Genomic DNA, 13345 nt, shown 5'->3' on the forward strand with positions numbered 1-13345 from the left:
ACAGGAGAAAAAGTTGCCTCACACTGCAACAAGGCAAAGTTTGTGTATGTGTGGGTGTGTGTTGTAATTTTTCAGGATATTTTATTCTCGGAGGGCACATATAAGGTGAATTTTTTCACTGCAGATTTTATTATCTCATGTGGCGAGGCCGGAAGAAAACACGGTACACCACCTGTGGCTACACAGTGATCTGTCAAACATCTCATGATTTTTTCAAGATGAATTTTCTAGTTTAGGTTGTAGGGTTTACTATTGTGGGCTCACAGTGAAAAACAAAGACCTGATCCACTCTCCAGAAAATGTATTTTTTTAGAGCTGTCAATAGATTAAAATATTTAATTTCGATTAATCACATGATTGTCCATGATTAATCGTGATTAATCGCAAATTAATCACGCATTCTCTGTTCAAAATATACCTTAAAGGGAGATTTGTCAAATATTTATTATCGGAAATCAATTAACAACACAAAACAATGACACATATTGTCCAGAAACCCTCACAGGTACTGCCATCCATCCATCCATCCATCTGCAACCGCTTATCCCGTTAGGGGTCGCGGGGGGGCTGGAGCCGATCCCAGCCGACATTGGGCGAAGGCAGGGTACACCCTGGACAGGTCGCCAGTCCATCGCAGGGCTGACACATAGAGACAGACAACCATTCACGCTCACATTCACACCTACGGGCAATTTAGAGTCCACAATTAACCTAACCTGCATGTCTTTGGACTGTGGGAGGAAACCGGAGTACCCGGAGAAAACCCACGCTAACACGGGGAGAACATGCAAACTCCACAGGTACTGCATTTAGCATAAACAATATGGTCAAATCATAACATGGCAAACTGCAGCCCAACAGGCAACAACAGCTGTCAGTGTGTCAGTGTGCTGACTTCACTATGACTTTCCCCAAACTGCATGTGATTATCATAAAGTGGGCATGTCTGTAAAGGGGAGACTCGTGGGTACCCATAGAACCCATTTTCATTCACATATCTTGAGGTCAGAGGTTAAGGGACCCCTTTGAAAATGATCATGCCAGTTTTTCCTCGCCAAAATTTTGCGTAACTTTGGAACATTTTTAATTTCCTTTATGGATTCCTTAGGTTTTCTAGTTTCATGTGATATCAGGATCTTCACTCTAGCTTTAAAACTGAGCCCACTACAACCTCCAAAAGATCGATTGCGTTAATGCATTAAAGAAACTAGTGGCGTTAAAACTAATTTGCGTTAACGTGTTATTATCTCTTTAACTTTGACAGCCCTATTATTTTTGTTCTAATGTGATGTATATCTGCACGATTAGATCCTGTGTGAGAAGCAGTCACACTTCATACTGTAGGCAGAGGAGGAAAAAAGTAGCATTTCACTCAGAAAAGCCCGTTCAATGCTCCCATTATTCATACTAAAACGAAACACCGACTTGATAGCACAGTAAATGCGTGAAGATGAAAATACAGAGAAAAGCAGCACAGCAGACATCCATTTCGCCCACAGCTCCTTCAGCAGTTGGACCTTGAAAATATTAAATAAGCTGACTGGAAGTTTGTTTCGACACACACACACACAGACAATTCAAAGAAACTGTGTTCACTGGAAATAGGCCTCTTCATAGCTTGGTAGATGCGGTAAAAACACATTGAACCAGATGTTTTCAGGGCTGTTTTCTGTCCTGTTGCTATCTGGAAATGAATGCAATTGGAGTCAGATGTCTGCTTGAGTGACATTCATTTAAAGGATTTTGAGTCATCCTGATTCACCTTTGGCCTTCCGCATCTATCAGTAGCAGCCCAACCTTTGGCTGCAGTCCTCGGCCGATCTTCACCTTGAACTATTATGTTTGTCTGGTGTGCATCCTTTGCAGATGGCGAGTTTGGCGCCGCTTGTTGCTCTGAATGAATTCAAAAATGTGTTTCACTTTTAAAGTCAAATGTAAACAGGTGGAGGAAAAAATGTCCCCCTTAATGTAGCCAAAACTGAACTGAGCATCAATACCTACCAAGTTTCGTTTCAGAAAAAGTCTATACTCTCCGGTAAAAATGAAACTAAAAAGACAGACCTTGGAGATCTAAGGAGCGTGATGGAGTGCAGACGTGTGTACGTGCGTGCTCTTAAGTGTAGACAACCTTGCGGGTCAAAAGCCTCCACACCCACGCCAGCTTCCCCCTCCCTGTTTATCCCTTCTTTGCTTCAAGTTCCTAGCCGTGTTGCGGCCTGGTTTTCGGGCAGCTTGTCGGAGAGAAAGCACAGAAACAACACATTTATCCACCCAAAGCCAGCAGGAATGCATCATTGTGTCTTTTAGGAAGTCGGTTGACAGATGGTTTATAACGATGTGCGTTGTCATACTTATCCAACCATTCATTCAAAGACTTTACCTTGAATTAAAACAACATTGCATTTCTCACTCACTTAGTCATTATGCTCATTATTCTCTGCGCCGTCCTTCCTGGTTCTCACAATCCCTTAACTCCACTTCTGATCTGTACACAATACTTAGGATACATTGCAGACATGCTATAATTGTATTAAATCGTATAGCTCAGCTTTATTCCTCTCCTTTGTCCTCCTCTGTTTTGTACTTGCAAACATTGTGACCGATCCACATCCGCTCAGTATGCAGCAGCTTGTCTCCATTCACATCCCTTTTTCCATGTGACTAAAGAATGCATTAACATGGCAGAAATGGCTTTCTCAGAGCAGACCCATCAGAGAAAATGAAAAGGCCGAGCCATGACAGTCGGGCAGCTCTGTCTTCCACATGCGCGCACAGTGCGGTGTAGCTGTCATTTGGAAATATGTTCATTTCAAACCAGATGATATCAGGCGAGCTCCGAACAATGGAAATTATGCATGAGGCATTTTGGTGTCCCTCTCAGTAATAACGTCACATCTGTTATATTAGCACATTATACAGTAATCAATCAGGCTCATGCAGGAAAAAAAGACCTCATAGCAGCTTCCTCAAAATTACAGAAAGATTGCCACCCTGATACAGAGATTCCCTATTTAAAAAATCATGTATTTGTGCTTAATAGTTATGAGCGGAGTAATTCAAAGAATGAGGATTACCACTGCTGCTATAACCATGCAGCTTTAACCGGGCTCACATCGGACAATTTAAGGAGCAGAAGAATTTGCAGGAAATTCCAGCAGCTTCAGTTGGGTTCTCCACGGACATCCCCCCCCCCACACACACACACACACACACTGCAGCGCTCATGCACACACACATCCTGATACACACATGTGGAGCATGGACAGGATGTGCATGACTGATAATGAAGGATTAGAGCTGTATTGCTGAAATAAGTAAGCAATTGAAGGGCGCTGCACGTCCTGTATCCGAGTGACATTATTACAGTGTACATGTCAGTGTGTGTATGAGTGACAGGAGGAAGAGAGGGATGCCATTTGAAGGCATTTTTAATTATTAACGAGACAAACGGGACAGAGAAAAGAAAGTGCTGGTTGTTTCCTAGCGTGACTGTTTTGCAGAATAAACCACATCTCGGGTGTAGACAGGAGCTAGTTATGACAAAAAACATATAAATCTTTATATTTATGATGACAAACAATGTCAGGAATGTTTAAATCTGACCCCCAAATACTTAGCGTCAGCGCAGATAATATACAATACAAAAGGGCAGATTTGTTTCATCTGTTCCAGTCCATAATGTGGAGCGACTGCCCAGACAGCAGAGTTGCTCTTTTGGACAGGCTGCTGGCGTGTGGAGTGTGACAGAATAGGAGGAGCAGGTTTGTGCTTACAGTCGACATGGAAGGAGCCAGCAGCAACCAATGACAGAGGTGAACATACAGGAAATGATGCGTGTGTGGTTGGAGTGACTCATGACCTCAGTATGCCACAGATGAGTTGTCCAGATGTGTCTCCAACCCCCCCTCTCTCTCTCTCTCTCTCTCTCTCTCTCTCTCTCTCTCTCTCTCTCTCTCTCTCTCTCTCTCTCTCTCTCTCTCTCTCTCTCTCTCTCTCTCTCTCTCTCTCTCTCTCTCTCTCTCTCTCTCTCTCTCTTCTCTCTCTCTCTCTCTCTCTCTCTCTCTCTCACTTTCATGACATTCCCTTTGACTTTTTTTTTTTTTTTAGTCCCACTCTCATCTTCCAAATGTCACGAAACATACACTTAGTCTCATTCTATATTTGACACTGTCTGTTTCTTGCCATCGCTAATTATACCAGTCACTCACATCATACAAAAGTGGTGATGTAAGTCTTATGTGACTATGAAAAATGTAACTTATTTTTTCACTACTTTTAGCGATGTTTTTTGTTCTTCAAAAAAAATTTTTGTTATATTTGTTGAAATTATCTCAACATCCCGACAGCAATCAATAAATCAAATGACAAAATTGAGTATCTGTGGCTGTTGCAGGACTGTAAGGAGCCCGTTCAATCATTTCATTCAGTCTGAATGAAATGATTGAATGGCTTGACAGCTGTTAGTACTAACAATAGCCATGTTTGCCGTTCACGTTCATTATGATATGTTTACTTCTGGAGCTAGTGCTGCCAGCTACTTTCATTGGAAAAGAGTTGGCAACACTGGGCTGGTAATTTATTAAACCTAGTGTACTCATGCTAGTTTCTCAACATTACCAACCTTAGCTTTAAACAAAAAAAAAAGAGAATATATCTGAGTTTATTTTAATTAAAAACTGTGTAAAACTCAATAAAGATCACTGCTCAGTCTGTACTGAGGCACAGTGGTGCTTTGAGCTAAATGCCAACATTAGCATGCTCACAATGACAATGCTAATATAATGATGTTTATCATCATCATCATGTTTACCTTCATAGTTTAGCGTGTTAGCGTGTGTGCTTATTAGCCCCAAAAAACACAAAGTACAACTGAGGATGATGGGAATGTCATTGTGTTTGTCCGGCACCAAAGTGTTGGGCAAACTAAAGTTTTTGACCCGATGATGCTAGATGAAAAGTCAAGGTATCACCAAAGTTATTCATCCCCAGGGGAACTTGAATGTCTGCACAAATCTCATGTTAATCCATCCAATAGTTTTCAGTCTGGACTGTGGCTAAAGATCCAGATTAAAACTGGATTAATAAAACACAATTTGCAGTACAAACACAATGCATTTGAAACATTTGTTGTTGTTGTTTTAAATTACTTTGAGGGACTGGCGCATCAACCATATCTAATTGCATTTCCTCACAATTTCTCCTCATCATTTTCCATTACATAAAGCATACTCTGAATGAGCTGCGCTTGTCAGACATTATTTATTATAAACTGTGTTGAGCAGTGCCTTATTGCAGCAAGAAAACAACCTTTGAATACATATAGCACATGTCTGTTTAATCAGTTGTTTCTAACATATGGGTGCTGAGCTCTCCCAATGGGAAACCGAGAAATGAAGCTGAGATAGATTAACATTCGGTAGCACTAGATGCTGATGCTCCACACTGTGCACAGGAGGGCTGATCCCAGAGCTGTTGCTAAGCCTCTCTTCCCTGCCTGTACTGTGAGAGCTACAGTACCTGCTCCCACTGCACAGTGAGCTACAGCGTGCTGCTTAGCACAGACACCGGCCTGAAATCTCCTTAAGAGGTCATGTGCTGTTAAAAGGCAAGCCAGTCAGCACATTTTCAAATCTTCTCTCCGTTCAACACTTTGTTCAGCTTTAAACCTCTCTCTCTCTCTCTCTCTTTCTCTCTCTCATTAACCATGAACCATGAAATACATTATAGTCTTTGGTCTACACTTTAGTCCCTCAAATGAACCACTTTATTTCCCCTCTTGCTTTGTATGTTTTTTTGGATCTTAACAGAGCCACAAATTGTTGTTGTTGTTTTTTTTGCCATTCTCCCCCTGCCTGTGTGTCTCTGGTGTGACGCCTTTGCCAGATGCTTGAGGGAGTGTTTTGGAGTGCGGGGAGGTTGGCGAGGGGAAGTGGGGGTTGGGGTGTATGAGCGGTCAGCGTTTTAAGCTTCAATCACAGTTTAAAAGTGAGGTATCAAAGCCATATTTAAAAGTAATGCCTCTATCTGTCCCCCTGTGTTAGCAGCGTAGTTCAAGCTGTGGATGCCTGTGGAGATGTATGCCCTTCACTTGAGCTCCTACACACAGTTATTGGAGTAAAACTCAGCCTAGCGTTGCTCCATTTAGCAATTCACTTTAAATACATTATCTAGACGTTCACTCGGCTGTTTTCTTAGACCAACAGGGAGCAGGGAGATGGACGAGGAAACACGGAGAAAAACAAGTTGTTTAGAGAGAGAGAGTAGGAAAAAAATTGAAGAAGGCGGCCGGTTCTGTTTTTTCAATTATGCTGTTTTGTTTTTTTATAGCATAGTTTGAGACAGACAGAGCTGCAGTTAATGAATCCAGACTGTTTTCCCACCTCTGGGGAGCAGACAAAGGGGAGGGATAGGGGGGATGATGCATAAGCGAGAGAATGGGAGGAGATTGAAAAGGCTTCGCTGGAGCCATTTCTGTTTAGCAGAGGTGGAGGAAAATGGAGAGCGGGGGGGGGGGGGGGTGTCAGAAAGATTTTTTCACTTTTAGAATATTGCTCAATCTCCTATTTTCTCCCCCTGTTGTTTACCATTGCTTAATCAGTGAATCAGTGTGTTGCGGGGCAGCTGGAAGCGTTTAAACAGAGAAACTCTGTGTTAAAAATTAAGAGCACCTTTGGGAATACGGCCCCTGATTCCCATAAACCTCTGAAATGCTGCTGCACAATGGCCAAGTTTCCCTAGTGGAAATCAGATCTCTCTCCCTCTTTCTTCTCTTCTCTGTCTTCCTTCTTTTCTTCTCACTTTTCCTTCCTTTCCTCTCCGTCCATCTGCATTTTTTCTTTTATCCGTTTTCCACTTTTACTCGAACCCGAAATATTTGAAAGTGATCCATTTCCCTCCCTTTGCGAGCCAGGCTCCTCTGAAAAAATGTGTCCGTTTTTGTAAATACAGAGGCCTCCTCTGGAATTACAGTCAGATTTATTGGTCCGGAGCTGGTAAGCTTTCACTATGCACACACTTTTATTGCGCTCTTATGCCGAGGAATCTGCTCTGTCATTTCCCCCCACTCGAGCTTTTCTTTCCTGGTTGGAGAAATCGATCCTCCGGTCTCCCCTAAATCATCACATTGACCTGCTCGCCCTGGTAAACATACCGCCATAATAGACGTCCACTCCTAGCACTGTGCACTGCATGACCACGGACTCCTGCAGCACGACTTTAGCCCTATATCTGAGGTGTTTGTGTACGTGTGTGTGTGGATAGCTCTGTGGAGAGCAGAGCTTACGGCAGCTGTGAAAATACTAGTCTTGTGGTTTGTGAAGCCCTCCTCCCCACTCTGTTTCTCACTCTCTCTCTCTCTCTAGTCATGCAGACGTATAGTTTTCATTCCCTATGTTAGGATTTATAGGTAGGACAGTGAGTGCAGGAAAAGGTATTCAGATACTTTGTTTACGTAAAAGTAGCAAATATATAATATATAAATACTCAGAAAGTAAGTAGAAGTCTTCATATCATCTTCAAAATGCTACTTAAATGGATCATGATGTGTGAAATGGGTCACTTGTAGTGACCAACCAACGTTCTCCTCAGCTTTACAGAGCACTTTAGCATCTTTCAGCTCATTATTTTGTTTTTCCAGCCACAACTTTACTCTTTTGTTTCAACTACACCATTTGATTCAATTAATCTTCTTTTGTGTTATATGGTATGCGTCTTAACTACTCAGCTACCCAGCTATTTTTAGAAGAAAAGCTCTAAAAACCCATACACTACACTAAAACCCAGGCAGACAAAGTTAGCGATTAGTGAACATGTGTGTAGTGCAGCATTTCTAAAAATGAATATTTGCCTCAAGAGTTTGTGAAACGCTATTACAGAGCTAAAATGAGATATCGGACTTCAGGAAGGACTGAAGCACAACATCAAATGAATGCTAATGTTACTCCATAGCAGCTGGATGTGAAAACTGAGAGCAGCTGTTTGCTAACTAACAATTTATCAACATTAAAGGTGATAATATGTCAGTGTTGTGTTCACAGCTTGTTTCTGCTGCCCCCTGGTGTCCAAAAAAATCTGTTTTTGCAGGTTCATTGCAGGTTCATTGCATGTATTATCAAAAGTACTAACTATGCAGGCAGATTGTTACTGTCATGTTATTATATGTTATTGGATTATTATTACTGATGCATTGAGTTAGCATCATTTTAATGTTGCAGCTGGTATAGGTGGAGCCTATTTTGTATATGATCATCATAGATTTTTAAAATCTCAGTTTGCAAAGTAACTGTAGCTGTCAAATAGATATTGTGGTGTAAAAAGCACAATATTTTCCTTTGAAATAAAGTGTTGTACAAGAATAAAGTTGCACAAAATGGAAAAACTTCAAGTAAAGTACAAGTATCTCAGAAGTATACCGAAGTATAGTACTTGAGTAAATGTACTTTCCACCACTCACTACAGTAAATTGATCATTCTGGACCTTTAATATCCTCACGTCTTCTTTTCCTTTAGCTTTAACAATGGCTTTCTTTCTTTCTCTGGTCCTTGGCTCAGCCTCAGTGTGGCTGAGCTGGTGTTTGAGGAGAGGAAGGAAGAGGAGGGAATGAGGGAACCAGTGAGAGGGGTATATTAGTGTCTCATGTTATTCTTTTTCTCTATTTTTCTGCTCTCTCTCAGACCCTCCCTATGTGGTCCCGCACCACATTCAGCACCGTTTGGATAGAGCAGGGGTATTCCAGTGTTTTTTTTCTCACAGTAAACGTTCCATAAAGTACGTGTGTGGTGCCATGTGCACGTGTCCAGGTGTTTGATTTTCATCTTTCGGGCGGGGCACTGGTCTTCCCCGTGAGCTGAGCCTCGAGAAAATAAACACAGCGGACACCACACGCCCGCAGTCGCTTAGTTACAGCTACGGCAACATCGCACCCCTCGAAGCAACAAACAGCCTGTCTCATATTCTGTCTGTCTGAGTGGCTTTGAATGACACACACATTACCTAGACACTTGCTAATTGGAGTTGGCTCTCATCTCGTTTGTCAGTCAAGAAAACGGACCCAAGTCCAAACATGAAGATTTGGACTGTGTATGAATGTGTGTGAGGGAGAGGGAGCTGTTGAAGTAGCTGCTACACAGTATTGCTGACTAATTTACTTCATCACATGACTATGAGTCAAACCTCTTACCCATCTGCTACAAGTATGTACAACAACATCACGTGCTCAAGCTCTTTACCAATCAAAATGAATCAATTCAAGTACTGAAAGACTGTTTTTGTCTCCCCCCCCTGCACCTCCTGTGTCCCAACTTACCCCCTCCTAACCCCTCCGCCCTTTCTCTGTCCAGATGTGGAGCAGATGGCCATCGACTGGCTCACCGGAAACTTCTACTTTGTGGATGACGTGGACGACAGGATCTTCGTGTGTGACAAGGATGGACAGACATGTGTCACCCTCCTGGACCAGGAGTTGTATAACCCTAAAGGCATCGCCCTGGACCCGACCATGGGGTCAGTATGCACAAGCACACTCCATGCACACACTCGTAATAATAATCCCATGAGAAGTCAGACTTCTGTCATCCGTCGTTGTTACCCAACTTTTGAACAAGGAGTTGAAATGGAGGGAAAAGGGCAAATGGAAGTTTGGACGTCGCAGTAATTGAGTGCAGATGTTCTGTTTGCGGACTGTGTAGGTTTTGAATGTAAAAGCATGTTTTTGTTACAGCTCTTTTGTTTATGACCAGACTTTCCAACTGAATTCCTGAAAGTGTGTGTGTATATCTGTGGTGCATGCTTGTGTGAGTGTCTGAGCGTGTGTGTGTGTGTGTGTGTGTGTGTGTGTGTGTTGGGGAAAAAAATGAACAGCACAAATGTGAGAGTGTATTTGTGCTTGGAGCTACGTGGACCGTTTTCATCCCACGCAATTTCCTCGGCCGTAATTGGTTCTTCCAGTTACAAGGTCAGGTAGATTCACTGTAGCTGCTTCTTTGTTGTTGTTGTTGTGGTGGTCTGCAGTCAGTGTCATTAGAGGGGGAGAAAAACAACACAAACAACAATATAACAGCAGAATTCATCCTTTGTTGTGCTGTTTAGTTAGGGATTACAACTCTTTCCAGTAACCTCACACTGACTGTTTAATGTATTCACCCTCAAAAAACGTAAAATAGTTTGCACATTCTGAATTATATTATTACATTACTGTATTATGTTTTTCGTCTTCGGGTGACAATACAAGACTTCTGTAGCTGTGCACTTCAGAAAGGTTTGTCAAAATAGTCAGTCAAATCCTTATATTTTTACTTCCCTACCTTCATCTTCTGGTTACTTTATGAGGTTTAGTTTCGATGAGGAATCTCAAGATATTGTGTGGAATGTGTTTTCCAGCTTGTTTAACACATACATTTCTAAAATGAAGCTCCTTACTAACACATTTACAGGGACTGTGAGCGTGATTTGTTATTTGAAGCTTTAAATAAGTCACTATTTTTGCTTCGGCAGCAGTGAAACACTTAAATAATGATTATGCTCTGACAAACTGTTTGTGTTTGGTTCTAAATCAGGTTTACAGTAGAAATGTGTCCCTTCAGAATATTGCTAACCAATAAAACGACAATATTCAGAAAGAAAATCCAGATTTTAGGATTTGTGGTATAGGAGATTTACTGAATCAAGTTCAGGACTTCAGATAGATGCTGTAAAATCAACAGTTAAAGATATTCAGCAAATATTCAGCTTTATTCCTTGGAAAAAATGACTTGAATGAATCTTCCTTACTGTCTGCTAGTAGGGATGTTTCCTACCTTTCTCCTTTTACTCTACTGACGCTAGATCATTATTGTCTCCCTGTGATGGAAATAAGGACGATCAATCAATTATAACAAAGCCAGACGGGCGGAAAATGAAACTATTTTCCGATTCAATTGATCTATTCATCCTTCTGTCCTCAATCAGGTCTGATCCTTTGTTTCCACAGGAAGGTATTCTTCACAGACTACGGTCAGATCCCCAAAGTGGAGCGCTGCGACATGGATGGCCAGAACCGAACCAAGCTGGTGGACAGTAAGATTGTATTCCCTCACGGCATCACGCTGGACCTCGTCAGCAGACTGGTGTACTGGGCCGATGCCTACTTGGACTACATCGAGGTGGTGGACTACGAGGGCAAGAACCGACACACCATCATCCAAGGCCTGCTGGTGAGAAACAGCTGCACAGGACGCACCACACTCCCATTATCATCAATTAGCGCGAAGATTATCTCTCTTAAATTAGCTGTCCTTGTGCACGCTCTTCATAATTCTCTAAAAACTCTAGTGTGCTTTATAGTTCCCTATATATCTATAATGCACCTGATGCTTCTCCTGTGTGCTCCTGTAATGTGTTCTTGCCCAGTGAGTTATGAGCACAGAGGAGACGGAGGACATTTGCCTTTTCATTAAAGCGGCTGATTAATAGTGTCTGATGCTGAGGCTGTTGTTGATGTTGCAGCGCTGATGAAGCACAGTGCCTCTTAAACCTGTTACCATGGCTTTTACTGTGATCTGTGGAGAAGTAATGACTTTCATTTACTCTCTGAGCCTAAGGGCACAAACGCACACAAACCACCATCTCTTGCTTTGTGTGTGTGCACACCTGTGATAGGGCATTAACACATCCTTCAGGTAAAGGTTAAAAGTGTGTTATTGATGGTGTTTGGGCCTTTTTTATCAAGAGTGTGTGTTAATTAAGGCCTGGCATGCTCTCTTAAAGCTGAGGTAGGTAACAGGGGTAGGAGGAACCTGCTAGAGTAAACAGCAGCCCAGCGTTGCTAAATCTTTTCCAATGAAAGCAGCTATTGCACTACAGTAGCTCCAAAAGCAACTAAATCTAGTGAGAAAATCACCAAGTTGGCAACACTGACAGCCCGTCACTTCAGGCCTCCCTCCAAAGCCACTACCCCAAAATTATCATTAAGACCATAACTATATAAAAATAAAGGTAAACAACGAACATGGCTTTTGTTAGTACTCACAGCTGTCAGGCTAGCAGCTTGTGGGAGACTCACGCAATGATGGCACAGGCAGAGAGCGTGCAGGAAGGTAGCCAGTCCAAGTATTTGATTTATTGATTGCTGTCATGATGTAACATAAAGAGAGACACACCATGTTGAAGTTTAACAAAAGACACTTTATTTAACAAATTAAAGCCAAATTAAACCAAACTAAAGAGATAAATGAATATTTAAAGTATGGGATGTGGATATCAGTGGTGCCAGCAGTGTGTGTGTGTGTGTGTGTGTGATGCATGAGTGGAGAAATGTGCGTGTGGGGATGTTGCAAAGGTGCATAAAAACAACAGTAACTAACGAAGGAAGCATAAACAAAACCAGGTGCCTAGAGAGGAGAAGCAGAGCGCCACCGCAGCCAGCAGAGAGTCAGCCAGAGAAAGACTGCAGTCGTGACTTAAAGCACCCCCTCCAGTGTATTTTGACTTTTTTATGATATTCCATATTTATTTGAGTCATTTCCTGACTAAGTTAATTAGCCACACACTGTTTGCCAAAAACAATTTGACAAATAACTTAATTTTGTGCTCAAAGTAAAAAAAAGAAAAAGAAGGTTGTTGCTAAAACGGGAACATGATGACGTATGACTATAGAAAAAGCTACAAGTCATACACCATCCTCCAAGCTTGCGCGGGCGCACTCATGCTTGTTTAAGTCTGAGCAGCAGCAAACCGATAAATCTGTTCATCTGTCTTTCAGTTAATTAGCTGGCAAATGTTTATTTTCACAATGGCTTTTGTGTGCGCGGTGAGCGGATGCAATCAACGTAGTGGATTACACAAAACAACACACTGACTGTCTCTCTCACTCGCTCTCTTCTTTACCATCTCGGAAAGCAGCCGATGCCGTTTTGGAGGTTACACCGGGGAGCGCACAACTTTCAGCCCAAGAGAAAACGAGAGAAAAGTCCCGTTAGAGAAATAAACGAATCACAGCGCAGCCCGGTGCGGTGTCGGTGCTGGAAGCTGAGGCAAGAGCAGCCGGTGTTAGCACCTCCAAAACTGCATCTCAAACGGCGAACCACGGCAACATGCCTATACGTCCTCCAGTGCGCTGTGGCCGGCGGCTGCTCGGTTCGGCTGCCAGCAGACGGCCGCCTCGCCAGGAGGAGATGGTAAAGGAGAGAGCGAGTGAGAGAGAGTCGGCCTAATGCTTGTCTCATTTGTATGCTGATAAACAGTAAATTCATCTAAACTGGGTTGAAAAACGATGCAATCTGGTTGCCGTGGTGATGAATTACGTCTGACTATTACACACCCCCATTCTCTGTTTGAGAAAGAACCAAAAAACAGAAAGTAAAACTGGCT

General features: G+C 42.4%; 1 protein-coding gene across 1 annotated transcript in view; it reads left to right on the forward strand.

Moving 5' to 3' along the window:
* LOC141766199 (low-density lipoprotein receptor-related protein 1-like) overlaps window positions 1–13345 on the forward strand; it is a 118064-nt gene that overhangs the window by 43145 nt on the left and 61574 nt on the right. The window contains exons 7-8 of the mRNA XM_074632839.1: window positions 9340–9502; window positions 10968–11190. Of these exons, the coding sequence (XP_074488940.1) occupies window positions 9340–9502; window positions 10968–11190 (386 nt within the window). The remainder of the gene's footprint in view (window positions 1–9339; window positions 9503–10967; window positions 11191–13345) is intronic.

Source organism: Sebastes fasciatus, chromosome 1 (genome assembly GCF_043250625.1).
Source record: "Sebastes fasciatus isolate fSebFas1 chromosome 1, fSebFas1.pri, whole genome shotgun sequence".
Lineage (NCBI taxonomy): Eukaryota > Metazoa > Chordata > Actinopteri > Perciformes > Sebastidae > Sebastes > Sebastes fasciatus.